General features: G+C 51.1%; 1 protein-coding gene across 7 annotated transcripts; it reads right to left on the bottom strand.

The window, feature by feature from the left end:
- Window positions 1–4,718: 4,718 nt before the first annotated feature.
- BAG3 (BCL2 associated athanogene 3) lies at window positions 4,719–27,608 on the bottom strand. 7 transcript variants are annotated; one of them, XM_029245424.1, is made up of 7 exons: window positions 26,579–27,588; window positions 18,832–18,977; window positions 18,363–18,506; window positions 12,907–14,144; window positions 11,144–11,470; window positions 9,337–9,741; window positions 4,726–6,093 (listed from the first exon to the last, which is right to left on the bottom strand). In XM_029245424.1, the coding sequence occupies exons 4-7, from the start codon at window positions 12,922–12,924 to the stop codon at window positions 5,278–5,280; spliced, it is 1,566 nt and encodes a 521-aa protein (XP_029101257.1). In that variant the 5' UTR covers window positions 12,925–14,144; window positions 18,363–18,506; window positions 18,832–18,977; window positions 26,579–27,588; the 3' UTR covers window positions 4,726–5,277. The 7 variants fall into 7 exon arrangements, with proteins under 7 accessions (XP_029101254.1, XP_029101257.1, XP_029101256.1 ...); XM_029245423.1 differs by lacking the exon at window positions 26,579–27,588 and adding an exon at window positions 19,315–21,179; XM_029245418.1 differs by lacking the exons at window positions 18,363–18,506; window positions 18,832–18,977 and having other exon boundaries at window positions 12,907–13,008; window positions 26,579–27,407; window positions 27,531–27,608.
- Between the last annotated feature and the right edge of the window lie 242 nt (window positions 27,609–27,850).

The raw sequence follows: 27,850 nt of genomic DNA, 5'->3' as shown, positions 1-27,850 counted from the left end.
GAAGCCAGTGACCCAGTGAGAATGTGAACAGTATGTATCATCAGTCAGGGTTCCCCAGAAAATGTGTGTGTGTGTGTGTGTGTGTGTGTGTGTGTGTGTGTGTTTAACAGAGATTTTAAGGAATTGGCGATTGTGGGGATAGGCAAGTGGGGAATCTGTGGGTTAGGTCCCCAGGCTGGAGACTCGGGCGGCAGCTGACCCTGCAATCTTGAGGCAGGATGTCTTCTTTTCCAAGAAATCTGTTAGTGGTCTTAAGGCCTTCGACTGATTTTATGAGGCCCACCCACTTCTACAGAATACCTGCACAGCAACACCTAGACTAGTGTCTGCTTAATAGCCGGGTACTATCACCAAGCCAAGCCGACACAGAAAACTAAGCGTCACACAGTGATAGGAGCTGTGGGATGGGGACGGGAGCCTGGGAGACCTCACTGTAAGAGTGCGCAGGGGAGGGGGCGAGTCCAGGCCGCTGTGCCGGGACTGCAGCCCGGGCCACAGGCGCGGGCAGGGGGTGGACTGCAGCAGGAAGAGCAGAGCCTGGGAGGCCAGGTATTTAGGGAGGCCAGGTATTTAGGCCAGGTATTTAGGTATTCAGCTGCTCTTCCCAGGTATTTAATAGTAAGGGGGGTAAACTGGGGATCGAGGAGGAAATGCCTCTTTTTGGTTTGTACTTTGTAGGCTCAGGAGAAGGAAGGAGCCAGGTGAGAGAGAAAGAGAGGTGAGGTGGACAGGAACAGGGAGGGGCTGATGGTAGGATTTCTCTTTGGATCAGAGGAGACCTGCTTCCTCAGCAACAGGGCTGTGGACAACCCAGGGCATCAGAGTGGAGGGCTGGCTAGGGCAGGAAAGGACAGGAAAGGGAGCGTTCTAGAAAAAGGCCCCGTCTGCCTGGAATTCTTTTTCCCATGCCCTCCCCACCTCCTTGTACCTCCTTAAGACTGCCTTTTTAGCCACACAAATTATTGCCATGAGAATAAATTATTATAAAAATTAAAGCAATACAAAAAAAAAAAAAAAAAGACGGGCTTCCAGAGGCTCCAGGAACTCTGCCCCCCACTGTCCTGGGCGCCCGAGTATGGGGACCTGAGCACGTGACCCGTGGCTGCCTTCCCCCCCTTCCCACTGAGAGCGGATGGCACCAGCTCTGGCCTCTCCTGCTCTCTCTTCTGCTCCTGGACCCTCCTCGCCCTGCTCAGGACTCTCCCCCGGGACTGAAGCAGCCCTTCCTGGTCTCCACTGGTTGCTAGTGGGCAGCGCTGGACAACAGGCAGCTTGAGTATCAGGAAAGTAGGGACACGCCCAACCTCACACACACACAGCTGGAGGAATTTTTTAATTTTTAAAAAAGCAACAAGAGTATAGAGCAGGGCAAACTCAGATCATCCTTACTCTTCTTTTGAGGCTTACGGTTGTTTTTATTTTGAATTACACTGTGGGGAGGCACCACAATTTTTTCCACGCTTAGGGCCTCCAAGGGCTTAATCCAGCCCCGCCTCGCACCCCTCCACATGCAAACGTTTCAGTGCTCAGAGGATGTAGGGACACAGCCGAGAAACAGAGGTGCAGCCCAGGAAGGGCACAAAGACACAAAGGGCGTGTGTGCCCTGCTGGGGCTTCTTTTGTGCCGCCTGGAAGTTCAAAACATGTTGGAACACGGAAAGAAAGGTATTTGCCTGGGTGACTCAGACATGTTCCAGCATTTTCCCACAGGCTCCTGCACGTCCCAAAATAACTGCAGCCCTGGATCCTGTCCCTTGGCATATGATTACGTTTGTATAACGTTACAGAGCGGCGGCCACACTCACACAGGCGCTGCGGGAATGCCCAGCCCACGACGGAGCTCTGTGCTGCATGGCTGGAGAAAAAGGAAGCACAGAGACCACAACAGGAAGAAGTGCCAACTTGCTGGAATCGTCCAGACCACCAACCAGGGCCTGGGTCAATGCCTACCTTTCATAGATGGGGAGAAAATGGCCCAGAGAGGGAATCAATTTGCCTAAACATACATTCTGGGGATTACAAGAGAAAGCTGGTGGGAGAGCTGGCTCTAAACTCTCGTCAACTAATACCGATGTTTATTTCTGAGTAAACGTCAATTTAGCCTTGGAATCCTAAGACCTTATGTCAAAGGAACTTTAAGAGACCTTGGCCGTCCAGGGTGCCCATGTGCCAGGTCTGGACAACAATGTGGGAATAAGGTGTCAGAATGGACCTGCCCTCAGGGGACTTACAGTCTTGCTTAGGAAGTGACTAAAGATATTAAAACAGCTGGAAGACAACTGTCCCCTGGCAAACAGACTGAAGGCTGTTAGGAATCTCAGGAAATGGAAGTTTGAGAAGAAGGGTACCGTCTGAGCCAGGAAGGTCTCACAGACAGGTAGGCCTCAAGGGTGGGCGCAGACTCGGGTGGGAATGGCTGGAGGGGAGCAGAGGCAAGGTGAGAGGGGGAGGGGAGCTCCAGGAACCTCTGGAAACCAAACCCAGGGGTCTGGGCGCCCAGCGTTGAGTCTGCTGGTGACTCTAGTATAGACGCCATTACTTAATAGCTCCAAGTTGGGAATTCCCTCACAGTCTCACTGCCGCGGGGGAACTAAGATTTTGTGAGACGCGTGGCGCAGCCGAAAAAAAAATAGTTCTAAGTCACTCGTTTTATCTGAGAGACAGGAATAATCTCATAGGATTTGGACGCAATATGTTAAAAAAAAGAACCGACGTTCTGACCAAGGAAGAGGTGAGAGGTTATTCTCAAGTTTCTGTGGTACCTCACGCGGAGTCCTTTTCTTCTCGGTGCTAAAGAAGATGGTGAGACCAGCATGCACTTCAGTGTCTCCTGGGCCTGGATTCAATCCTGCCCCTGCTCCTGGCTCGGCCAGCGCAAGTCACTTCCTTTGCCCATTACACGAGGACGTTAATTACAGCTAACGTGCCAGCAGGCACTCCTTTCACTGCTTCCTATGTCTGATTTCATTTAATCATTACCGCTCCCCCGGCCCCATTTTACAACCGAGGAAACCAGGAAAGAAAAGGCTATGTAACTTGCCCACCATCCCAGAGCTTTTCTGTGAAGCTCTGATTTGAACCCAGGAGTTCTGATTCAAGCCTGTGTTCTAAAGTATAATGTTCTCTCTTTTTTTTTTTTTTTTTGCGGTACGCGGGCCTCTCACAGTTGTGGCCTCTCCCGTTGCGGAGCACAGGCTCCAGACGCGCAGGCCCAGCGGCCGTGGCTCACGGGCCCAGCCGCTCCGCGGCACGTGGGATATTCCCGGACCGGGGCACGAACCCACGTCCCCTGCATCGGCAGGCGGACTCCCAACCACTGCGCCATCAGGGAAGCCCATAATCTTCTCTCTCTTTTTAATGTTCTCTTAAAGAGCACTGGGATGATTAAATAAGCCGAACTCCCCTGACACTAGGAGACACTCAGTGGATGTATGTCCCCCGACTCCTACAGGGGCAGACAGGCACGTTAACAAGAGCCTTGCAGCCGGCCCTATGCCCAGCCGGTTGCCGCCATGCAAGGCCCAGGAACCACCAACACAGGTCGGGTAACTCCTGCCTGATATTCACGTACCATCTAATTTGGATGACTGAAAACATTCTAACTACGTTAAAGGGCTACCTGTTGATGATCTTCAGTGATAAAACATCAACCTAATTCAGTAACCACTTAAGAAGCCTTAACGGTGAGATCCGTTGAGGGTAGATGCCCAAGTCACCAAAAAGATGGTCACGTTCTTTATCTTTGATTCATCTAAGAAATAGTCCAGTAAGCTTTTTTCCTATTTACAAATTTGCGTTTCTAGAATCGGTGGTGTTGTTAGCAGTCAGCTTTTACTCCTCAAATGAGTTCACCCTGTAAAGATGTTGGCGATTCCCATCAGAATGACTTCAACCTTTCTCATGAAGCCGAGAGTGGCAAGCACACCGGCGTGTATTTTTGTGCAGCATCGTCAGGCACCAATATTAAACTCAATACAGTCATGAGGAATTCAGCTCAGGGGCTCTTAAGCCAGAGGGCTCCCTTGGAGTTCCAAGATCTCAGACCCATCTTTCTCTTCCTTCTCAATTTCAGGTTTATTTGGCAAAGGACTTAAGAAAACAAAACCTTGCACATCTCTGCATTCTGGGCGGTGGTCCTTCCCAAGCCCTTAAAAAACCTTAGCCTAGAACAATCTTCTTCCCCCCAGTGGCTTCGCAGCGCATCTGATCCCTAACCCCAGTGACTTCGAGGAACCCAATGTGGGAAGGTAAACCTGGTCTCGGACTGGCTTGGTGACTCAGGGGAGTGTCAGATAAAGATGACCCCAAGACTCTCATAGAACATGTGCCCAACCCCCAGTGAGCTGGGCTCCAGGGAACGCTTGGGCCAGCCTCAGACAATACTGGGAACTGTGCACTTTTGAACCCACTCAGCCCTTTAGTGAGGCCTGCGGATGGCCTGGGGCCAGGTGGGCAGAGATGCACCTCTGCTGGAGCAATCTGAAGAGGTGTGATGGGCACGTTCCCATTACCTGGGTTCACAGCTCTGAGTCTTCCCAGGTTGCAGCTGCAACCTGAGAATGAAAAATGACCAAGACTCATCTTCTCATGGGTCGGGCCAGTAGAGATGTTACGAATCCCAGAGCAGGCCTGTAAATGTGTCTGTTTATTTTTCCTGAAGCCAGTGAAAGACCATCTTGATGCCGCCACTCTTCAAAATTTAGAAACCACAGAAGACATTTTGAGTTACATTATTACTTTATTTTCCTTTTTTTAAATGTAGCATTAAAGTCATCCAACATACAGATATTCCTACAGCTCCTTACACATTTTATTCTATCTAAAGTTAAGTATTTTAGCTATGAGATGACAAAAATCATCCCATTGAAATGGCAACACTTCTGAAAAATGGGTTTCATATTTACTGATGAGAAATCGACTTCCCATCTACCCCCGCAAAAACTCCTTCAGTCCAGAGCTGTAGAAAGACAGTTCACATCCATGACTAACAAGTGGGACCCATATAGAGAGGGCTCCAAAACAGCAAGCTATGGGGTTAAACTTCTGTAACAAGCAACTTCTTTATTTGTACAGAATACGAATACACAGGAAAAGCATCATTCTCCTTTTAGGCCTTTTATTAGTGTGTTTCGCCTCCACCCAAGTTACTGCCTACCAAGCAGCTATGAAGAGTAAAAACCAACTGGTTTTAAGGCCCTGAAATGCATGCAACTTAAAATTCTCTAAAGCACACAATCAGTTCCCAGTCTCCAGGGCTGATTTTTTATTTCGTGGAGACTATGGTGCTGCTGGGTTTGCAGCTGTGTCTGTCGTGCTGCCGGGGTTTGGAGCTGCTGCCTCTCTGGCTTCTGGCTGCTGGGTTTCAGTACTGGGATCTTCTCCATTTCCAGCACTTTTCTTGCTCTTGTCTGCTGTCACGGCACCCATCTCCATGATTTCCTGAAGTGGCTGATCGGTGTCAAGGGAGCTGGGCTGGAGTTCATAAACCTGGACTTGACCTGGGACATCTATTGCTTTCTGTTCAAGTTTTTCCAGGATGGTCTGAACCTTCCTGACGCCATCTCTCCTGGCCTGGCGGACATCAGCGCGTCCTTCTGGGTCTACCGAATCCAGGGCCAGTAGCTCTTTGGTCAAATACTCTTCTATCATCAGGTACTTTTTGTCCGTCTTCTTGCCTTCAAAGTTGTCCACAGCCTGCTCCAGCCCTTGCACCTTCTCCAAGATGGCTTCTACTTTCAGCACACCTGGATGTTTTGGGGGTACCTCAGCTTCTCCTGGTTTTGGGGGTGTGGCTTCTGCAGGGGCAGGGCTGGGGGCTGCTCTCTCTTCTGCAGCCACGTTCTTGGGGGGAGAGGGGACGGCAGAAGGGGCCGGGCTGGGAGGACAAGGCACCGGAGCAGAGGGAACCTTTACTTCCACTTTCTCAGAGGGAGGCAGGGGCTTCTGCGAAACAGGTTGAGAATCCACCTCTTTGCGGATCACTTGAATCGGGATGTGTCCAGGAGGGAGATCTGGTCCAGCTGGGCCTGGCTTGCTTTCTGGTTTGTTTTCAGGTTGGGGAATAGGTGAAGGTTCTCGATGGGTCATGGGTTGCTGAGAAGAGGCAAGGACACAGAGATAGTTTTAATACCTGGCTGAGAGTCACAGGCAGTCGTTTGTAGCTAGTACTGACTAGAAGAAAACAGAAATGACTTTTTAAAAGTTTAATAGTATAAGAGGGATTTTCAAAGTCAGCCAAACCTGTTACAAAATTAAAATATGATATTCATCATGTATGTGACCAAACCATTGTTATGCTTCCGTTCGTTAACCCTGGTCTCTTGGTCTGTCATCTCTCACTGAATTTTTCTGGAGATGGTATTCTTACGGCAATGAAAAGAAAACCAACAGAATTTTCAAAAATGAAAATACCAAAAACTCATGCTGACGGCTGAGTTACTTTACCTCAAAGCAAAGTCCTGGGTGACTCAGACTTTCAGGTGATGGAGCCAGGGAGTAGTAATGCCCACTTGGCCCCCTTCATCACCCTGTGTGACAGTCTCCGCTCAGTGTGTGGCCTTCCCATCTCCTGTTTCAGAAAAGTTATAATGGTCTTTTTTTTTTTTTTTTTTTTTAAAAGCACCTATGACAGCCTTGTGGTTTCTGCCCAGACTGATGTATTTTTTGAGAATGAGCAAGACGCTGAAAATGGGTAACGCAGTAAGAATTCTGCCTGGACACATTTGTGCCAGAGCTAACATTCAGCAGTGCAGGATCTCTGCACTGACTACATTGGCTACAGAGGCTGAGATACTCTCTAATGTGACTATAAGCTATAGCGATATTTTAAAAAATTAACTATGCTTGAAACAGAAACATCTTGGTTCACCTAGCATTTAAGTGAACATCTAAAACCCCCTTAAAAATCTCACACACTGATTTTATCAACTGGGAAATAGGAGTTGGACTACATTATTTCTAAAGTACTCCATATGAAAAACACTAAATCCCACTATAATGTTCAGTTAGGTCAAATCTCTGCAAGCCTCTAAAAAGGGATTTCTAGACAAGCTATAAAAGGGAGGCCACTACAAACAAATAGGATTAAGTGGAAATAGGATTAAATATTGTTCCACCAATTATAGAAAATATTGATAACATGGGAAAGGTATGAGAGGAAACAGCTCCAGCTTTGCAAATGGGCACTTCTTTCCCATTTGAAAGGATTACTGAGTCTGAGTAAGGATCTGACGGACGCTTGGCTGTTTTGTTTGAACACCAGTAGCCTCCTTTTCCATCAAATCTCTTCTGCCAACCAGAAATGCTTAACTTTGGCCCTTAGCACTCATGAACCAGCCACACGCCTCTTCTTGGGTTTTAAAACAATGGCTGAGTAAGTGACTTCGGAAACACTTAAGAGGGGGTGCCCTATGGCTTGTACTCTTCAAAAATGTCAAGGTCATGAAAGCAGAGAAAGACTGAGAACCTGTTTTCCAGATTAAAGGAGACTAAAGGAAAACGACATCTGCGTGCAGTGCTCATGATCCTGCATTAGATCCTGGAACAGGAGGAAATTGCTATAAAGGAGATCTGAGAAGGGACTGCGTATGAGACAACGATGTTTTAAGGACGTTAAACTTCCTGCATCTGACAATTCTACTGTGGGTATGAATGAGAAGGTCGCTCTCTTAGGAAAATATCTGCTGACATATTTAGGGGTACTGGGCATGATATTTACAATTAAACCTCAAACAAAAAGTATAGATAATATATGGAGAGAGGAAAAGATGACAAAGCAAATGTAGCAAAATGTTAACAGTAAATATGGGTGAATCTTTGCTTTCATGAATTTCATATATACTGGACTTCTCTTCTGTAAGGTTGAAATCATTTCCAAATAAAAAAGCAAACAAACAAAAAAACCATAAAAGGAGGTGTTCTGTTTGAGGGCCCTGAACAGTGTCACCATCTGTAGTAAGAAGATGCCCTGCATTTGTTTACAGGGCACTTTCCTTTTAAAAACTGTGACCAAGGGACTTCCCTGGTGGCGTAGTGGTTAAGAATCCGCCTGCCAATGCAGAGGACGTGGGTTCGAGCCCTGGTCCGGGAAGATCCCACGTGCCACGGAGCAACGAAGCCCGTGCGCCACAACTACTGAGCCTGCGATCTAGAGCCCGCGAGCCACAACTACTGAGCCCACGCACCACAGCTACTGAAGCCCGTGCGCCTAGGGCCCGTGCTCTGCAACAAGAGAAGCCACCGCAGTGAGAAGCCCGCGCACCACAAGGAAGAGTAGCTCCCGCTCGCCGCAACTAGAGAAAGCCTGCACGCAGCAAGGAAGACCCAACGTAGCCAAAAATAAATAAATAAATGTAAAGGCACTTCCACAATGTTGAAAAAAATAAATAAATATTTAAATAACAATAAAAAATAAAAACTGTGGCCAAGAATTCACTCAGCAGCTGAGTGGCCCCGGCTGCCGAGTGTTCTTCGGCTAAAACTAGAAGACTTCCTCCCCCAGGAACCAGTGCCTGCACGTCTCTACTGAAGGATAAGCGGGCCCTGCCTGTAACTTTCACCAGGCATGAAGGAAGGCTTCCCATCCGCCCAGCCAGCCAGGCATCGGCCAGGGAACGTGGTCCTCTACCGCAAAGGAGGAGAAAGGAGTAAGACATGCTCCCTGTGGCCAAGGTCAGAGCAGAGCTGAAGAGAGCGGATGGATGAACACTTTCGAAATAAATGCACAGAATAATCAGAGCTGAACTGTAAGGGACTCATACTAGGCACCGTGGGAAAGATGAGGAGGCTTCGTGGAAGCGGCAAGACTGGCTTGTCCCCTGGAGGATGGGGACAGCTTGGATTGTGAAGGCATGTCAGGAAGTGGGTCCAGCACAAGCAAAGGCACAAAAGAGGAGACAACAGAGTGAAGGGCCTGCAGAGTGCAGGAAGGGGTGTGAGTGAGGCAGGAGACGAGGCTGAGGGTGGGGTGTGGAGGGGCTGCAGGGCACTGCAAGGGTATGGTGGGCACTGAGACACCTGGGCCCCCCCCCCACAGGTGTGTGACGCTGTGTTCTGCCCACCGTTGCCCACGGTGGTGGCTGGAGCTCTGCCCCTGAGGCAGCTGCAGCGAAAAATGAGCAAAAGCTGTAGAAAGCACTGGAGGCTCACAGCCCTCGCCTGCATTTCTGCTGATGACCAGCTGTTTTCAGGATCTCGCTCTCCCCCCCAGTTATGTGCGTAAACCAGGAGGGGCTGGTGGGGCGGGGCCGGGGGGGGGGACCCAGGGCACCTGCACAGAGCTCCTCAGGCCCTGGAGAGATGCTGCCCCAGCTAGTCTGCCAACACCGACTCCCATACCTGAGGCCTGTCGACCACGGTTTGCACGCGGACGGACGGCGGGGTGTGCACCGGCGTGCTGCTTCTGGCTGGAGAGCCCTCCCGGCTGGACGCACCCCGGACGGGTGACCGGAACGGGGACGCTGCCCACACGGTCCGGGGCTCCCAGTCATCTCCCTGGATCTTGTGGTACACAGGCTGGTGGGTCTGGTGTTCGCCCTGCTGAGCTGGGTAGTGGGTCTTCTGGGCTTGGTGGAAGGAGGGCTGGGCTGCCGGCCGGGTGACATTCTGTTCATGTATCACCGGGATGGAGATGTAGCCCCGGGGGAGCTGGTGACTGCCCAGGCTGCTCCTGCCAGAGGAGGAGGGCAGGCTGGCCGAGGAGGACGAGGATGAGCAGTCCGAGGCAGCCGGAGACTGGGATCGCTGCAAGACGCAAAGGGTGGATACACAGCCCCGTGAGCCACCGCTGTCTGGCCCTCCGACTGTGTCCCCATTATGCGCCTGCTCTGGGCAGCAGGTTTAATATGACCTCTCGTCTGTAAGCCTTTCCATTTTCAAAATGTAGTGTTAAGACTGGGAGCTCAGGAGTCAAGAGGCCTGGGCTCAAATTCTTAACAGCTCAATAGCCTTAGGAGCTGCGTTTAACCCCCAGCCCAGTCACTGGGCTGACCTGACAATTCGGTAAAATAATCTGTGCGTGTGTCCCAGCCCCTGCGCCACACACAGGAAGCGCTCGCTACGTTTTACTTATTGTTGTCACTGCATTTCCTCTCTCCGTAACTCTTTTCCTGCTTATCCACAGAGAACTCAGCTGGGCACTGGGAACTGTGTCCCCTGTGTGGACCGAGGCAGGCCAGGCCCCTTTCCCTTCCCGGCCACCTACTTTCTGTTCTAGAAAATCAGAAGGGTGTTTCCGCAGCTGGCTTCTAAGGGCCCTGCTAGCTTAAATTTGTTCAGGTTTCTCTGACTGACGTGTCACTTTTGATTTTTACAACAAAAACATTACAAATTCAGGTACCGTTTCTCCAAGGAAGGGAAAAGAGCCTCCTGGTGTCCCACATTAACTATGATTTTTCACCCCCGGAGCAAGCATTTGTGCTCAAGAGCAGTGCAGGAGACACGATGGGATGCTGTGCAGACTGCAAAACCCAGAGGGCTTACGGCTCAGGATTCCTACTGGGGTCCACTGGCCTTCAAATCTCAGCTAAGAACTAGATTAAGAACTATTCTTTAGACATTAGTGCAAGAAGTGTCGGCTTCAGGCTTAAAACCTGAAAAGCAGCTGCCTTCCTGACTCCTGATTTTACATTTCCTTTGAAACTGTGGACCATGTTAAGGGCAGGTACGCGGTCTCATTTTCACGTCAGTACAGCTCCAAGCAGTTAATACTTACCTGTGAACACTGAACTGAATGAAATAACACAGAGTATCTCTGTATTTCTGATATAGAAAGCTCGGTGGGTGTACGGGGCATCGCGTGAGGAGCCAGAAGGCCAGGCTTCCAGTCCCAGCGACGCCACTTCCAACTTTATGATTGTGGACCAAGCCGTTTACCCTTCTGAGCCCCAATTCCTTAACTACCAAAATAAACCATGATCCCTGCCCACCTGAAAAACCAACCTGTGAAACGCTGGGGGGACGCTGGGCTGTCTTGCAAGCGATCTTTGCTGGGTGACCTCTGACGCTGCGGGCCAGGCCCAGATGCCCCGCATCTCACCAGGCGTTGCCCTGGGCACCGCATCAGGGTCTGGGGCAGCCTAGGAAGCACAAAACCCGGCACCCCCGGGTCGCACCCCACAGGCCCGCGAGCCAAGCCTCTCCTTACCTCAGGTCCATGGGAGGCTGGGGGCTGGGCTGCCGCAGCCGCTACCGCCTGTCCACACTGTTTATCTGGCTGGGTGGCTTCCGCCACTCCCCGCAGAGGTGACTGGGGCCTCTGCGGGGCCGCCGGGGCTACCTCGGTTTGGAAGCGCTGCGTCCCAGGCTGGGGGTAGGCGAAGACAGGATGTGGCTGCCGGCTCTGGGCACCGTCGTGGAGGACGGGGATGGGAATGTAGCCTGGCCGGAGCCGGGGGTACACGGCGTGGCCTTCCCTCGTGGGCAGCGGCCTGGAGCCCTCCCTCGAAGGCCCGTTTGCAGAGGACGCGGTTTCCTAAAATAAAGAGAAACACAGACCTGTTAGAAACTGGGAAGGAGACAGCCCTGAACAGGAGCAAGCATGGCGCCGAGCACTCCGACCTTCCAGAGTGACCCTGGGTCCCACAGTGCCAGCCAGGGCAGCTGAGCACACACAGTGTGGGCGCCTCCCCTGACCCCCCCACTTCTTCCAGACGCCCCCTCCCCTAGTGAAGCCGCTGTATGGGCAGCAGTTTAAGAATCAGAAGCATCCAGAGGAAGCAGGGGAGCCAAGGTAACTGTTGAGCACAAGAGAAGTCCCAGTTTCCCAAACTGGTAAGACAGGTTTCTTTGCTGGGTGACACGGCGGCAGTGCATATAGGTGAGTCACTGACCGCCTCCCAAATCTTCAGACCCAGATCAGAAGGTGCGAGGAGCATTCAATTCCAGCTCCCTAAGCCACAGCCAGCTTCTCTGCTTTCTAAAAGGTCCTCATGTCTCCTAGCGATACAGACTCGTGCTGGACCCCAACGCAGGCCACAGCCTGGAAGTCTGCCGAGAAGGGGCGGCAGCGGGACGCTGCCTCCTCAGGCATATTTTCAGAACAAGCTGCGAGAGAGGGGGACACACGGGGGTGCAGAAGCAGCACGGGATGAGGACAAAACCCGGGGATTAATTGTGCTGGTCTTGTGATGCCAACAAGGTTTGCTTGGCGAGGAGCGGCTGGGTCTCTCTCACGTCCTCTCACGAAGCTCTCCCTTCAGCGGCCCGGCTATTTTGGGACCCTTGAGAAGGCCAAGTTCCAGATGTACCACAGAGAAAGATCTTGTTTCAGACAACAAGGCTCGCCCGTCACTCGCCGGGCAATGTCACTTCTCACCAAGCAGAGGCTGGGCAACTGAAACCAGGGGCCCCCACGGCTTCCGGTCCTGACGACCTCCTGAGCACTAGAGGGTCCTCTTACGGAGGAGGAGGCCGAGGATTTGTGCCACTGACACACACCCGAGTGGGTCAACTATTACGAAGGAGCATGATCCTTCCTCACGAGGCAGCCCTCTGAACTGCAAACGAACGCCAAGAGCTGAGGCTCTAGGAGCTTCAGGGTGTAATTCCCAGTGGGGCGAAACTGGTCACAAGTGGGGAAAGCCAAGGGCTGACCCTGGAACTTAGCCCTTTCAGACCCATGAACTGCTTGCCTCCTGCCGAGCCCCGCCCCAGAGGGCCTCCAGCACGAAGGAGAGGCAAGGGTGTTGCCATGTCCTTGGGGACGCCAGCAGACAGGCACTCTCAGATTAGAATACCCACGTGCTCAGGGCAGCGGCATTATTTTAGCCTGCTTAACTCAGGTCACCCAAGAGCAGGGAGTGGGTCCAGGCCTCACATTCAGAACCAAATTCCTGCCATGAGAGGGACACCAAAAGGGAGGCAGCAAGAGGGACCGAAGAAACGCCGTGCTGCTCGGAGCTGACTCACAATAGGCCGTCCGGGCATTTTCTCCACGCACTGGGCACCTTCCTTCCAGACTGGAGCAGGGGCCTGGACGAGTGCCGGGGCATCGTCTCTGCGGGCTTCCTCCTGGCCACGCACAAAAGCAGAGCTGAGCAGTCAGCGGCCCTCATCCGCTGACTGGCCCCTGGTCAACGTCCTGCTCCCGAGTTGCTTGGTACCATGGGATCACCAAACCAGCAAGGCACGATCCCTGCCAACTGGGGGCTGCATGAAACAAACAGGAAGCAAAACTACCTGGAAAGCACAGGAGGCCCTGCGGATGGGGGACCGCCTGGGCTTTTCTAGTAGGAGGGGGCTTTCTAGAGAGGATGCAAGTTCATTCTTACCTCTGTTAGTAACAGTTCTTTCATCTGGGGTAATTCTCTTAACCTCGGTGAGCCTTAATCCCCTTTTCTAGAAAATGAGCTAGCAACACCCACTTCATAGGACTGTCGTGAGGTTTTACGAGAGCACGTCAAGAGGGACGCCCCCCCCCAAAAAAAAAGAGTGATGCCGGGAAGGCCAAAAGGCATGTGAATCCCCCCTAAACAGGCCCATGATTATGCTCCTCAGACCCCAGAGTGTCAGAGGAATCAAAGCTGAAGGGCGAAGTTAACTGGTGGTGACCAGAGTAGAACGGTGACTGCACCTGGAGAAAACGGAGTCGTCTGGGAAGGAACCTTCGGAGGGGATGGAAATGTTCTCCGTCTTTCTCTGGGTGGTGGTAAACGGGTGTACATACGTGTCGAAGTCTCTCACACCGTCCACTTCCCCGGGACCCCCACACTGCCCCTCCCCTGCCACATTCCACCCACACTGTCCAGACCGAACAGGTGAGGGCTGCCACCCCCAGCATCGTCGCACAGCCAGCTGCTGGCTGGGCCTCCACCTCAGACCCTCCCGGGGCCTGGAAGCCATACAGAGGCCTGGCTGAGGCTTGCCCGCTCCTGGGGGAAGCTCCCGGATCCAGAAGGTACTGGAGCCGGCCTGCCACGAGTTGTGCTTTTTATGCATCTCCCTGAGCATATTTTGTGCCTCAACTGAAAAAGAAAAGGGAAGAAAAAGGAAGGAAGAAGGGAAGGCGGGCGGGAGAGCAGTTCCACCTGCCCCAGGGGCTGCGACAGCGGAGGCGATACCTGACCTGGTCTTGGGAGTAGTGGTCCGGGTCAGTGAAGGGAGCGCGCGGTCACCGCAGGCAGGGCTGGGGGTGTCAGGGGCCCAAGCTGGAAGGCAGGGTGGCTACGGGAGGCCTGGAGGCTACTTTCCTACAGTCCTGAGGTCTGTACTCCTGGTTCCGTGTGAATTAACGACCCATTTATGCCATGCGATAAAAACCCACACATCTCTCATGATGGCCTCTGAAAGAAGGTGGGCTGCCTTGCCACTCTGGTGGGGGCTTTGTTTAGAAAACACTGCTTTAGGTAAGTTAAAAAGACCACCTCACTTCTACAGAATAGAAAACTAACACTTCTACGTGAATAATTTAAACCGAAAATGAAACGCCCACCCATATAACAAGGTCTGCACCAGGTGCTGACACCACCTCTGTTTCTACTCTCCTCTCATCAGAGCCCTGTCAACAAACGCTTCAGTTTTACTAACCAAAAACACTGCCCAAAAGAGTTAAATTGCCCTTCCTATCTTCTGTGTTTTCATCACAGTCTAGTAAAAAAAAAAAAAAAAAAAAAGACATAATATTTTTCAAAGGAAAAAGTTTGGTTGTTTTTTTTTTTGGCCACGCCACGCAGCATGTAGGATCAAACCCGCACCCCCTGCATTGGAAGGGCGGAGTATTAACCGCTGGACCGCCAGGGAAGTCCAAGAAAAAAGTTTTTTAAATGTTTCATATTTATAATTCTCCTAGAATATGACCAGAACATGTCTCCTCAGTCCCGTGAGAAGTGTCCTCGAGTTCAAGCCCAAGCCTACTGGTTATACCAACCAGCATCTTTCATAGAGGAAAGGCACTACCTGCCCCACCCTGACTTCGCCGGGGACTGGGGACTCCGTCTCCTGGGGGTTGCACTTCTGTGTGACCCCGTGACAGGGACGGGGCCAGCCCTGCCTCCTCATCTGACCAGCTGCCTAAGCTCCCTAAGGAGCAGCGACGGCGTTACAGGATCTTCCAACCAGCTCAGCTCGTCATCCTCATCTGTGGGCGGGGCCATCAGGAATACATACACATGAAATCCAATTAGGAAATAAGAGCCTGACTTCCACTGCTTATCTCACTGCATTAATTGATAAAATGAACTGGTTCAAGCTGCTTCTTTGTGCATTGCATTAAAATCCTCTGTGGGTGCCAAACAACTCCATGTGAAGGCCGGGATAAAAAGCAGGGAAAACTACCTCAGGTGAGCCAAAGTCTGCCCTATCGAGTACAAGGTATTATTACTAGACAAGCCTGGGGCCAGGTTCTGAGCTTGGATGAGCCCGCGGCTCACACAGGTCTTGTTTGCTTAAGAGCACAACTAAACTTCACTACTGAGTTTTAGTAACAATGTGGGTGCTTAGGGGACAGCTAGGAGACTTGGAAAGAGGCCGCGCTTGGTCCTAAAGCTGACTCTGCTCTGAAATATGTGTGCTACGCAAGCAACTCACATCCCCTCCCTGGGCCTTAGTTTCCTCAGCTGCGAAATGAAGGGGAGGCCCAGATGTTCTGTAAAGCAGTGGTCCTCAGACTCTAGGGGGCGTCCGGAGCGCCCAGGAAACGCAAAAAGGTGCAGACGCTACGTTCAGACCCCAACAAAGTCTGACTCAGGAGGTGTGTGGGCAAGTCCAGCCCCCATGGCAGTGGGAGCACTGACCTAAAGGAGGTTCCTTGCAGCCCTGACGTTCTCCGTGACCTCTGATTCCAAGATCTCTTCTAGCTCTAAACACCTACATAAAGCTCAAAAACAAGGAAAAGCTGACGTGGCGGAAATCTAAAAATGACCACTCTTGACTGCACCCAGTTAAATCACATTAGAACTCTCTGGAATTCAAGGTGCTCCAAAGTTGCATGAACCAAGTGAAGAGGAGGAAGCCGCTGACCTTGCACCTTAAAAGCAGGGCAGAACCATAAACCCTGAAAACGGCGGCGCCCCTGTGAGCCCCGACCCCAGCTCCACGGTACAGTGCTCTTTCAAACGGGGGCTCGACACCTACAGACCACAGTCTGAATGAAGGGGAACAGCGACGAAGGCCACTCTGAGGGCTGCCCTGCAGCACCTCCGCCTCAACAGCCTGGAGTCCTAAGTAGGGCACCGATTCTATCAACTGGGTTTCTAGGCCGGAAGAGTCTCACGCCTGCCAGGCAGTGACTTTTACTAAAGACACTTCAGTACTCCTAAAACAAAGAAAAAACGACGACGGGCAATAAGAATCCTGGGACTCCCCATTTAGCGAGGACGTGGATCAAAATAAAGTGGCTTGGGGCTTCCCTGGTGGCGCAGTGGTTGAGAGTCCGCCTGCCGATGCAGGGGACGCGGGTTCGTGTCCCGGTCCAGGAGGATCCCACATGCCGCCGAGCGGCTGGGCCCATGAGCCATGGCCGCTGAGCCTGCGCGTCTGGAGCCTGTGCTCCGCAGCGGGAGGAGCCACAACGGTGAGAGGCCCGCGTACCACAAAAAAATAAAAATAAAATAAAGTGGCTTGGCTTGCCTCTTTCAGGCAGGAAGCAAAACAAAAGAAAAACTTCCTTCTAAAGCACACATAGAGACCTGAGCTTCAACATTCTACCAAAACTTTCCATTTGGTATTACAGGCAACAGACATGAAATAAGGTATTGCCAATGTGATATATAAAGAGATATCTACATCCCCACAGCCGAACTCAAAGTTCCCACTGGAATGTGGCAAAGGGTCTCTTCCACTGCCCCCAGCCCTGTTTGGGGCACGTAATGGACTTTGGGCATATTCTACATAATAAGTAAAGTCCACATCCACCAAAGTCTGTTTACAGCACTCCTAGTGAGAAAAGAGTCTGTGCTGTAAGCAACCTAGTCCCAGGTGCTTGGAGGTTTTAACTGATATGCCCTGTTATTAAAGTATGCATACTTATCTACAAAGAGTTACAGATGTAGAAAATAAACTTATGGTACCAGGAGGTAAGGGATGGGGGAGGGATAAATTGGAAGATTGGGATTGACACATACCCACTACTATATATAAAATAGATAGCTAATAAGGACCTACTGTATAGCACAGGGAACTCTACTCAATATTGTGTATTGGCCTATATGGGAAAAGAATCTAAGAAAGAGTGGATATATGTGTATGTATAACACATTCACGTTGCTGTACACCTGAAACTAACACAACATTGTAAATCAACTATACCCCAATAAAAATTAAAAAAAAAAAAAAAGTATGTATAGTCGATCCTGGGATTACTCAGATGGGTGTCCCTATGTGCTTCTGCTAGGGAAAAGCACATTTTAAAGATGTGCTTAAAATGAGAGAGATGAGCCCCTGTTTTCAAGTTGCCATTCGGGACTCCAATCCCGCCCTGCTGCTCGCCAGGTGTGTGCCCTCGGACAGGACTCCTTGCTACTAAGACTCAGTTCCCCCAGCTATAAAAATCCCCATGCCTTCCAGGGCTTTCTGCAAGATTTAAGTGAAATAAGGCACGAGAAAGTCTTTGGAAACTCTGAGCCGTCCCATGCCCTATACAACTACGTTCCTCCATTCCACAAATAGTTATTGACGAACCCAGCTTTTCCCAAGCAACAGTTGGTTGGGCCTATTGTTTACAGAGTTGTGAATTTGGGTTTAATTCTTCAGTGATCTCACCAAGTTGGTAATGAGCCCGTTAGAGTCTGAAGCCCCTTAATCTGAGAGTCTTAAGAGCACTAATTAGCAGGGATGGCACTTTCTCTGCTAAGAAATGTATCTAAAGTTTCACAACCTGGAAGCAAACACAGCTAAAAACAACTCTAGGGGCCTGAGCCCTAAACTCCCCTCTCCCCTCAACAGGCCCCAGGCGCTGAAGGGGTCTGCCTTGCAGACAAACTCACCTGAGAATCAACACACAACCTGCAGTGACTGTGGTTCCTGCACACATGCCCCTGAGACCCAGGGGAGAGAGCCAAGCCAGGCTGGTGTCTGGGAGTAGAACATCTGCTGGTGTCCCCCTAATATTCTCAGTGTGTCCCCCCAAGGCGTATAAGCAGTCTCCAGGCCACAGCTGGGTATGTCCTCTGCTGGGGAGAGCGCTCGGGGCTCAGAGTCCCCCATGGGCCCCCTGGACCCCTCCTCAAGGATACCATGGAGCAGATGTGGCCCAAGGTCACATGGGAAGTGACTGCAGAACCAGGAAGAGAATCCCGGTCACTGGGGTTCAGCTCCTGAGCTCAACGGCTTCAGGGAAATTAAAGACTACCTACTTCCTCTTCAGGAAAAAAAAAAAAAAAAAAGGGTAGGGATCAATCTAAAGGCATAAATCACAAACGGAAAAGTACCTGAAATTTCCATATTAGGAAGCGAAATCTTGTCTGAATTTAGACAAAGAGACCTCTTCATCCCCATGGACACATTTCCATGGGTTTCTCAAGGTTCTTTCTCAGACTCAGGTAGAACACTGTTCAGTCACCGGGCTCCTCCATCTGTGAGATGTCAACCATGCAAAGCATCTGTTGTTATCAGGGTGCTGGGCTTCACTGGACATGTATGTTGTACAAAACACCGTTTCGCAAAAGAAAAAAATCTCCAATTCATCAACCACAGCTCCGGCAAGGGGAGACTCTGACAGATGGTGGCAGTCTTGGGGGGATTGCTGGAGGGACTCCTCCCCCACCCTAAGCAGCTTCTCAAAGCATTCCTTCCCCAGCAACCACCCTCCCCCAAAAGGGTGGTGGCAATTAGAAACCCCCTGCCTCTCTCCTCCACCCACAGTGACATTTCCCCCCCTTAGGGCAGGGTCCAGTACACCTGTGCAGACGGCCAGCCCCTCGTTTAACGTGGCTCCGTTTCCCCGCAACACCACTGGGCACCTGGTCGGTCCTCAGGCCTGTGCAGAGGCTTGGAGGGAGAGCCCCGCCTCAAGCAGTCGGGATTCAGGGTAAACACAGCGCCCCCTGCAGAACACAGGATACACAATTCCGCTGGCCCATCTTGGGCAGGGGATCTGGGGTGAGTCCACAGGCTGATGAGGCTGTGGGCTGCAGGTCTGGCTGAGAACCTTCATCTGCCCTCACGCTGAGTTACTGCCACCCACCACCCCCACGAGGGACACAGGAAACCCCCGGGAAGGGTGCTGAGGGTGTCCGGACACTGGTGGAAGGAGAGTCAGCTAAAGTGGTCCAGGGGCGATAAGAAGAGGCCTTGTCTTGGGAAACGAGACTTCATACCCATCTGGGAACCAAGAGACCCACGTCCAGCCAGCACTGTCCACTCTGTGGGAAAGCCAAGCACCTGTGAATCCCCTCCGACTTCTTGGCGAAGACTGGGACTGTCGCCACGGACCACACACATGCCTCAGGTCAGGCCCTGGCTCATCACTTTCCGGATCCTCACGACCCTGCTGGACAGGTACTGGTGTATGCCCATTTCTCAGAGGGAGAGACTGAGGCTCGGGGAAGTTGAGTGATTTACCTGAGATCACCAGAACCCAGGTCTGTCAGACGCCAAGGCCGGGAATACGTTAACCCTTTCACTATTCCTGCCACTCCTGTACACTGTGTGATAATTATTGGCTAATGTCTCCAAACCCTTCAGCTTCTTGGGGTAAAACGCAGCAGGAGGGAAAGCATTTCATTTCGCCCGGTTGGAGCTGGGCTGAGGCACAGACCTGGAACATTCAGTTCGAGTGTGGTCTCGGTCAGGGAGCCAGGGCTTGATGCTGAGTCACTGCCTGGCTGAGGCAGGGCAGCGAGAGCAGGGCGCACCTCTGAGTCACCACAGCCCCAAGACTCCACACAAGCCCAGCATGGGGCCTCTGCAGGGACAGAACCCAGGTCTAGCCCAGCAGGAGAGCTGGTCCTGCTCTGACACTCAGGGTCCATGGGATAATCTGGAAGATTCAAAAGCGATGTGGCTGCCTTCTCTGCCACACACGTCCTTTCCTTTCTTCCTGCCATTTCTAAACTATTCATTCTTTCTTTCTTTGTCCAAGAAGAATTTTTTAAATAACTGAAAAGAACAACAAGTCTACTTTAAACTAAATTAAATTTTCAAGAAAATGAGGAAGTTACTTCAAAATAGGAAATGTTTGCTCTTCAAAAGGATGCTAAGGCATTTTCAGGGGAAAGTCTCGCCTCAATCACTAGGGACACAGCTCTGCGCGGGGACTCGGGAGGCGCACTGTTTACAGGCTCCTAATGTAGGCAGCAGGCAATCTACAATCCTGGGCGCTTCAGAATTGACAGTGAATAAGAGGCTTCGCTCTGTAGCGTCTGATCTTACTGCCAGCTTCATGGACACAAAAACCGGAGAGAGACTCCTTCCGTGGCGCCGGGGCTGCTCTCTGCCGTTGTGGCTCAGCGGCGTCGGGCTGTTGCCAGCAGCCTGCCCCCCCGGGCAGGCCTGCTCCAAGACGCTGTGTCACTGGCGGGGACAAAAAAGAGCTTCTCCAGACCCGTAAGGATGAATTTAGGGAATCAATACCAAAGTCCCCTGTGGAGAAAAGGCCATTCAGAAATTCAATAAAAAGGAACTGGCTCCCGGGAGACATCTGGGAGCAGAAGATAACACTGCTTAGGAACCAACAGGAGGCTCCCCGCGACACGCTCTTCAGTAAGGGATGCTTTCCTTCAACCAGCCTGTCCACTCTGGAGCCCAGGCCCATGTTTTACTCTTCCCCACGCGGAATCCTTCACACTCTGAGCCTGTAGACCCTGCCGGGCTCTGAGAGGCAGAAAGGGGAAAGAGACGCAGACTGTGCCTCTGGGACTCCCAGCCCACAGGGACGTGACCCCAAGGCAAAGCAGAAAAGTGCTGCCTTTTGGAAGAAAGATTCGAATGGAAGTAACGTGGAGTCCAGAGCAGGGACAGCCTACTTCACCGGAGAGACGGAATAAATGCTTTGTGGAAAATGGCACCGGAGGAGGCAGAACTGTCCTCTGTGTGGCCTTTAACACCATGACTTACAGAGAGCAGGTGCTCAAAAATGTCGGAAGAGATGAATGAGTGAAGACTGGGGGCCATCTTCTAGGTTCAGACCCAGGCTCAGGAAACGAGCCAACATTTCTGATCGGCTGTAAGAGATGGACTCAAGGCTGTTTATCAGCAGAACTGTGTCTGGCGAGCTCGGAGCGTAAAGGACTGAGTATAGAGAAGCAGCCAGGTCCACTAGCGGCAAGCCTGGCTGTCACCTGGGGCGGGGGTGGGGGTGGGGGTGGTAAACCTCTGGCTATAACAGTCTTTCTGTTTCCTCATAGCTGACAGGCCAGGCACATCCCCTCTCTCCAAGTCTGTTTCCTCATGCATAAGGTGAGCCTGACAGCTTCCACCTTAGTGAGCTGCTTTGAGGATTTAAAGAGAGGTTTGGAAAAGCACCCACCTGCGTCTGGCACATAGCTATAAATATGTTGACAGACAAAAAAATAGTTCATCCCTTCCTGAAGAAATTCTCTCTGCTTAAGCTTTTACAAGCTGCCTGGCTTGCTGAGAAGCTGCCAAGGCCCCCAAAGAAATTGTCATAGAAATATGTGAAGAGTTTAAGAACACCGGATAGCTCACGCAGCTGCACACGCCAAACAAGGGCTAGAGATCAGCTTCCACACCTGCAAAAGGAGGGGATCTGGAGCCTAGCTTCAAAAGTCCAGCTGTGAGTCTGAGGGCTGAGGCACAAAAGGGTGTGTAGACTTGATTCACGAGCAAGGGGGAGCCGGGAGGGGCTGGAGAATTTCTCAGTCAGGTAGGAGAGAGGTCTCCTCGGTGTCCATCAGCACTAGAGGGTCCTCGGAGGTTCCTAATAAGCAAGGCCTTTGCCTCCTGCTCCCCGTTTTTCTATATAAGGTGTCTTAAATATGTAAGAGCAACATGAAAACAGCAAAACTATGAGGGAGAAAGAGTAGGTTTGGGCATGGTTTCTTAATTTTTATGAAAATTACCAGATCATTTTAAAATGTCAATAGGAAGTAACAGACATGCGGAGTGGTTTATATAAGGCAACGGTGTGTCATTCCAGAAACGAGGACAGTGCTAATCAAGCCTCATGGGCGGTATGAAGCCTTCTGACTCACAGGCAGCCCAACAGCAACAAACAACCAAGCCTTCCCGGCCCTGGCTAACGTCAAACACTGCCACGGTTCCCAGGCACTGACTCTACCCTTGTAAAGGGTAAATATACTCCACAAAACAGGAGACAAATTTTGCTCAGTTCTTGCATAAGCCAAACACAGACTGTTCTTTAGAGGGAGAATGAAGGTCCCGGATGAGCTGGACTCATAAGGCATCTGGCCACGTTCTTTATGCACCCCCAGCAAATCACTATTCGTCAGTGGTAAAGAAGTGGGCTCCAGAGTAACTGCAACTTGCTGGAAACACAAAGGAGAGAATGGCCACTCATTTCCTGACTGTGTTCCAATTCTAAGAGGCACAGGAGCCTGCAGTCAATCTGCAAAGAACAAGGTGATCTCATCTTTAAGAAAATGCAGGAGGCTCCGCTGAACATGAAGGGGAAGAAATGGGACTCTACTTCAGTCGACATTCAAAACATTTCCGATTTCCTCTGAAAGGATGTTCCTACCTGTCTCGCACAGAGCCTGAGGATAATCTGTCAAATTACTGTGGTGAGATTCTGCCGGCAGCGGAAGACAAGAGGGAGAGACTCTGGCTTGCTTCTTCCTGGGGTTCAGGAGGGTCTCGGGACCACCTCCCCACACCCGGCACTGGCACCCCACCAGGCTCCACCCCTCCCCACGCTACCCCTATGTTCGTTCCCAGAAGCCACGCACCGGGTGAGTTTCACCACGAAGGAAGGGAGGCTCCGGTGATGGCTCTGCAGGTTAGATGTTGAGCAGGCCCCTTGAGGATGCCAAGGCCTACACAGGCGCACGTGAAGTCACAGCTCCCCCGCCCCCCTAAGAAGTGGGATCATTGTCCTTCGGTGGCTCCCAAATGCCAGACTGCCGGAACCAAGAACCAAGAGGGAAGCTTTTCTGACATACAGATTTCTGGGCCCTACCCTGAGCAACTCGGATTGAACAAGGGGGTACCCAGCTGGCAATGTGTGTTCTTAAAAGGCTTCCCTGGAGACTGCCAGGCTTGGGAATCCGTGCCGGGGACCTCCAAGACCGGCAGAGCTAGAACAGCCCTGCTCCTCCAGGGAGGAGGGTCTCGCTCTGGTCGCAGGAAGGATTGTGAGGGAGCAGCACAGCGCCACACCCCAAAATATCTGGCCTCTGTTTATTTAGCAAGAGAGCCCGGAGGAGTGGCTGCACAGAAACTGCACATCTCCTGATTCCAAAGTGGACGTCAAGCTCTCTGCCAGAGACGGGGCCTGGACTGGTATGAAATTGCCAGGAGATTAGTGGGAAGCCCACGTGTGCAGAAAATCAATATCCGGGAAGACTGCAGGTTCAGTTGCTCAGAGTGGAGCTGGACTGAGCCCAAAGCCTTTGCCTCTAGCTGTCCTGCCTCTGCAATGAAGGGCAAGACACTTGCTTTCAGTTGCCGCCTCTGTAAAAATGGGATGAAAAGTCACTCTAACCACCTCAGGGGAATGAGAGAGGATCAATCATAAGACAACAGAGGATAAGACTAAACCAAAGTTCTAATCTTTTTCTTCCTTCCACGAAAGCCATTTCTGTACCTACATGGTTAAACTGTAAACACCCAGAAGCTGTCTTCTCCAGAAGAGGGCTTTCTCTGTTTTTCATGCTCAATGAATAGCTCTTTATTGATTGACAGCATCTCCTCTTGAAAGTAAGGATGCTCATAGGGTCCTCTTAGCTCAGTTCCTCTAAAACCACCCTTTGTTTTCTGCCAGAGCCCTTTTCTCATTCCACATTAAGAAACCAAATTTCCAATATAAAGTAACAGTGAAGGATTTTCCATTGTATTTACTCTGAAGTAAGGTGTCATTCATATAAGTGAAAGTGAATTAGTCACACAGATGTTCTGTGTATATCAAAGCACAGTCTTGAAAGCAATGAAGCCCAGAGCTAATGAACTGAATGTTAGTTTTCTCCCTATGTTTTGGTACCATGCTGAGAAATCTCAAGTAATTAATTTGGTAAAGAGAGCTCTTTTCTTGAGTTGATCACATCCAGCCATCACCATCTAAGTAGTCACAGAACAGAGGTCAGCCACCCAATACTTGATGGTTGGGAGGACACAAAAATTATCAAGTATTCCAGCCTGCACGTTTCATAGTTTCATAAAAATTTAAGACACTTCTACCTTCCTCTGAACAGATACACTGCCTCTTATCGACTTTTCAGTGTAGTTCTCTCTTTGCTCTTGGTACTAGCTGAGTGGCCTTTGGAAACACACTTGAACTCTCTGGGTTGTTTTTTGTGTTTTTTTGTGTTTTTTTAATAAATTTATTTATTATGTGGGCTCCGTAGTTGTGGCTCACGGGCTCTAGAGCCCAGGTTCAGTAGTTGTGGCACACGGGCTTAGCTGCTCCAAGGCATGTGGGATCTTCCCGGACCAGGGCTCAAACCCGTGTCCCCTGCATTGGCAGGCGGATTCTTAACCACTGTGCCACCAGGGAAGCCCCTCTCTGGGTTTCTTTCTCAGAAAAATAGAGGCTGGGGTAAAAGGTCTTTAAGGACCTTTTTCCACTTTAAAATTCTGACTGTTAAATTTTCAAATCAACTTTTCCAGCATCAGACTTCTGATTTAGTAGCTTGCATTTTCTACTTGTCGAGAACAATAATAGTAACTCAACCTGTTTTCTTCCCCCTTGAAAAAGTTTATAAAACCACAGCCTAACCCATCCACTGTACAGATGCACAAAGATCTCAACGTGCTGAGTGAGTTTCATGTTGGAAACAAAGCGCCAGCAAGGCGGGACTTAACCCTGCACTCAGAGTGGATGTGTCCAAACCTGATCTTCGCTCACCACCAAGGATGCCAGCGGATTCCGACTGTCCCTGTCTCTATAGGAAGGAAGCCTCAAAATGATACTTTTTTTTGTTTTTTGTGTTTTTTTGCCCACAGTAAAGATCTACGTCCTTGCAGGCTGCAGTAACAGAGCTGGTTTGAAATGAGCATCAGTTTCACTCAATAATGGGCTGAACAGGCAAGCAAAAAAGTATATATGGTTACGCCCATCCCAGCTAATTATAGCCTCTGGTACTAATTTTCAGAAATAAATATACAATTAATTTCTTATAAATGTAAGCTGCTGAATTTACAGTGTCTCACTGTTGGGCACCAGTCTTATAAATATTTTTAAGAAAAAAACTGCATAAAAATGAAGGTGGATAACACAGATCTTTCTTCTAAAATAATGATTTATAAAGCATTTTTAATTTTGTGAATTTTTAAATCTTCAAAATAACTTATTAACTCTCTATGACTTTTATTTTTATTTTGCCCAGACAACGTAACACTACCCTTTAAGTATATTTCTTTTTGTCAAGCTTTATATTTTGAAAAAGTTCAAATTTATAGAAAATTACAAGAGTAGTACGATTAGTTATAATTTTTTAAGTTAACAGACTCATTCCAAGCTCCTATTTTCAAATTTTCATGCTTCTAAGGATTAAGTAGTATATATCCCTGCATATATGTAAATGAGGCATCCTTCTAATACAAAAGTATTACTACACAGTTATTTGTGTATTAGAAACAAATCCTAGGTATTTTAGTAACATAACAAGGAAGGGAATGTATTGCCATTAAAAAAAAAAAAGTCTCTTTCTTGCCAGTGTGAGGCAATGTCTAAGGCAATAGCCAACTAGGAGACAGTCCCACATCTTTAGTTTAGAAACTGCCTGGAAGAACAGCATCTTGTTTTTAACAAGTCATACTAGAATATATTCTTAGTGAAAACAGTTTCAACCAATAATACAATTTTAATTTCAAATACAGAATGGGGAAAAAAGAAAGGAATGAATTTACATCCAGTCTCCTGAGTCACTCTGTGCCTGAGATGGGAGGGTGAAGTCAAGACACCTTCAATCGAATTCAGGAACTTTAGGGGGTAAAATTCCTAACAGACCCTAAAAGACCCCCACCCCAGCTTGCCAATGGCCCCCCGGCGTCCGCCAAAGTATGGTCAGCAGGGTGAAACCAGGATCTCGGTCCTGGAAGCCGGGCGGAGGCCGCGGCCGGGCCTGGCCCGGGCCTCCGATGCTGACCAGGCCGGCCTCCCCTCGTCTCCTGGCCCACGGCCCCTCGAATCGAGCCGGTGGACCGGACCCGGCGCCACCGCGCGGGTCTCACTTCCCGCCCGACCCCCGGAAACCAAACGCGGCCCAGGGAGGACAGTCCTCTCCGGGACCTCCCCCCGCCCCGGCGCCGGCCATGGGAGGGGGCTCGTTGGGGGGGCAGCAGGCCGACCCCCTGAGAGCTGGTATCCTTCTGGGGGGTCCGTGCGTCCCAGGTGGCCTTCACTGACCTCCGGGGCACAGGCTCAGGCGGGCTACGGCCGGCGAGCACCTGGCGCCTCGCGTCCCCGCAGCCCGGCCCAGTCCAGCCGCCCCCTACGGCCCTGTGCCGACCGCTGGCCGTCGAGGGGGGGGCCGCTGACCCGGCGGCCTGCGGCGCGGGCCCTGCTCACCTTGGGGACCTCGGGGGGCACACGCGGGTCGTTCCACGTCGTGGTACGGCTATTGTGGTCCACGAAGAAGGGCCAGCCGGTCTGCGGGTCGATCTTGATTTCCCACCCAGGGGGCAGGGGGTCGCGGTCGCCGGCACCGCTGCCGGACGCCATCTGCACCATGGGCGAGTGGGTGGCAGCGCTCATGCTGGGTCGGGGTCGGCCCAGAGGGGCGGCCGCCTGGGTGCCGGATCGCGGGGTGCCGGGTCACGGGGTCGCGGGGTGCCGGACCTCCAGGTGCAGAGTCGCTCGCTGGCCGCGACCGGAGCTAGAGTCGTGCGCGCCGCCGACGTGTCCGGGAAGCCGGCGCTGGGCACCTTTATGAATTAAAGGAGGGGGTGACGTGGCCGGAGAGGGCTGGAAGCGTCCGGAAATAGCCTCTTCGCTGCCAAAGGGGAAGGAGGAGATAAAGGGAGGTAGCAACTGGCCGACTAGAAACTTCTGGCCCCATCCAGATAAGTTGGCGGCGGCGCCGCTTGGATGTGGAGCTCCGCCCTGAGTCATCAGCTATAATCGTGGCGGGGCGGGGCGTGGGCAGGGCGTGGGCGAGGCCTCGGCCAGGCCGCCCCTCCTCCACCCCTCCACCTCCTCCCCAGCCCCAGCTTCCCCGGCGGGGCTTCCCCGGCCGAGATGGCCCTGGGGTGGGCCCGGTGCATCCGCGGAGTCCGCGTGCCGCCGGCCGGCAGGACTAGCGAGCCCCGGGGACATCGTCTGTGTGTCCTGGGCCGGTTTCGGTTTTCAGACTCGTTCCCTCTTCTTCGAGCCGCGTGGGTGTTCCCGGGACTGGCTCCTTCGTATAAAAACAAAGTCATCGTTAACCTTTAAAGTCGCTGGATTTAAACTCGAGTCTGTCCCACCTCCCTTTTGCATCCCCATGTACTGATACTCCAGGATATTGGCGTCCCTCAGTTACGTTTTAATCACTTTTTTCCATAGGCTTAAGGGCCGTCCGGAAGGAGCTCTGGAATGTTGATCCGACACCATCACCAAGCCAGGGAGAAAATGAAAGTACAAATGGAAACTCACCTGCCTTTCTTTAGAAACCTAAAGAAAGATTGCATCAGCGCATGGTTTTATGCTCCCGAACCTCAAATCTCAAATGTAGAAGCTATCATTGCATTGAACAACTTTAAAGAAAAAAAAATATTCTTTTGGGTTTGGGTCTTTTTTATGGTGGAAGTTGGTTCTTGCTATCTTAATTTGACCTTCATTTGGAAAGTAGGGGAGAATTCA

This window comes from Monodon monoceros, unplaced genomic scaffold, assembly GCF_005190385.1.
Source record: "Monodon monoceros isolate NGI ecotype Baffin Bay Population unplaced genomic scaffold, NGI_Narwhal_1 Super_Scaffold_4, whole genome shotgun sequence".
NCBI classification, from domain to species: Eukaryota; Metazoa; Chordata; class Mammalia; order Artiodactyla; family Monodontidae; genus Monodon; species Monodon monoceros.
This window is presented reverse-complemented; position numbering and strand designations above follow the sequence as displayed.

Bases quoted from the DNA above. Each gene is read 5' to 3' on its own strand.
- BAG3 (XM_029245418.1), bottom strand. From the start codon at position 26,764: ATGAGCGCTGCCACCCACTCGCCCATGGTGCAGATGGCGTCCGGCAGC. The intron at 11,471-12,906 runs GTGAGTCAGCTC...TCTTTATTTTAG, and splicing joins AAATGCCCGGACGGCCTATT to GAAACCGCGTCCTCTGCAAA. The intron at 6,094-9,336 runs GTATGGGAGTCG...GCCTCTTCTCAG, and splicing joins CCGTGGTCGACAGGCCTCAG to CAACCCATGACCCATCGAGA.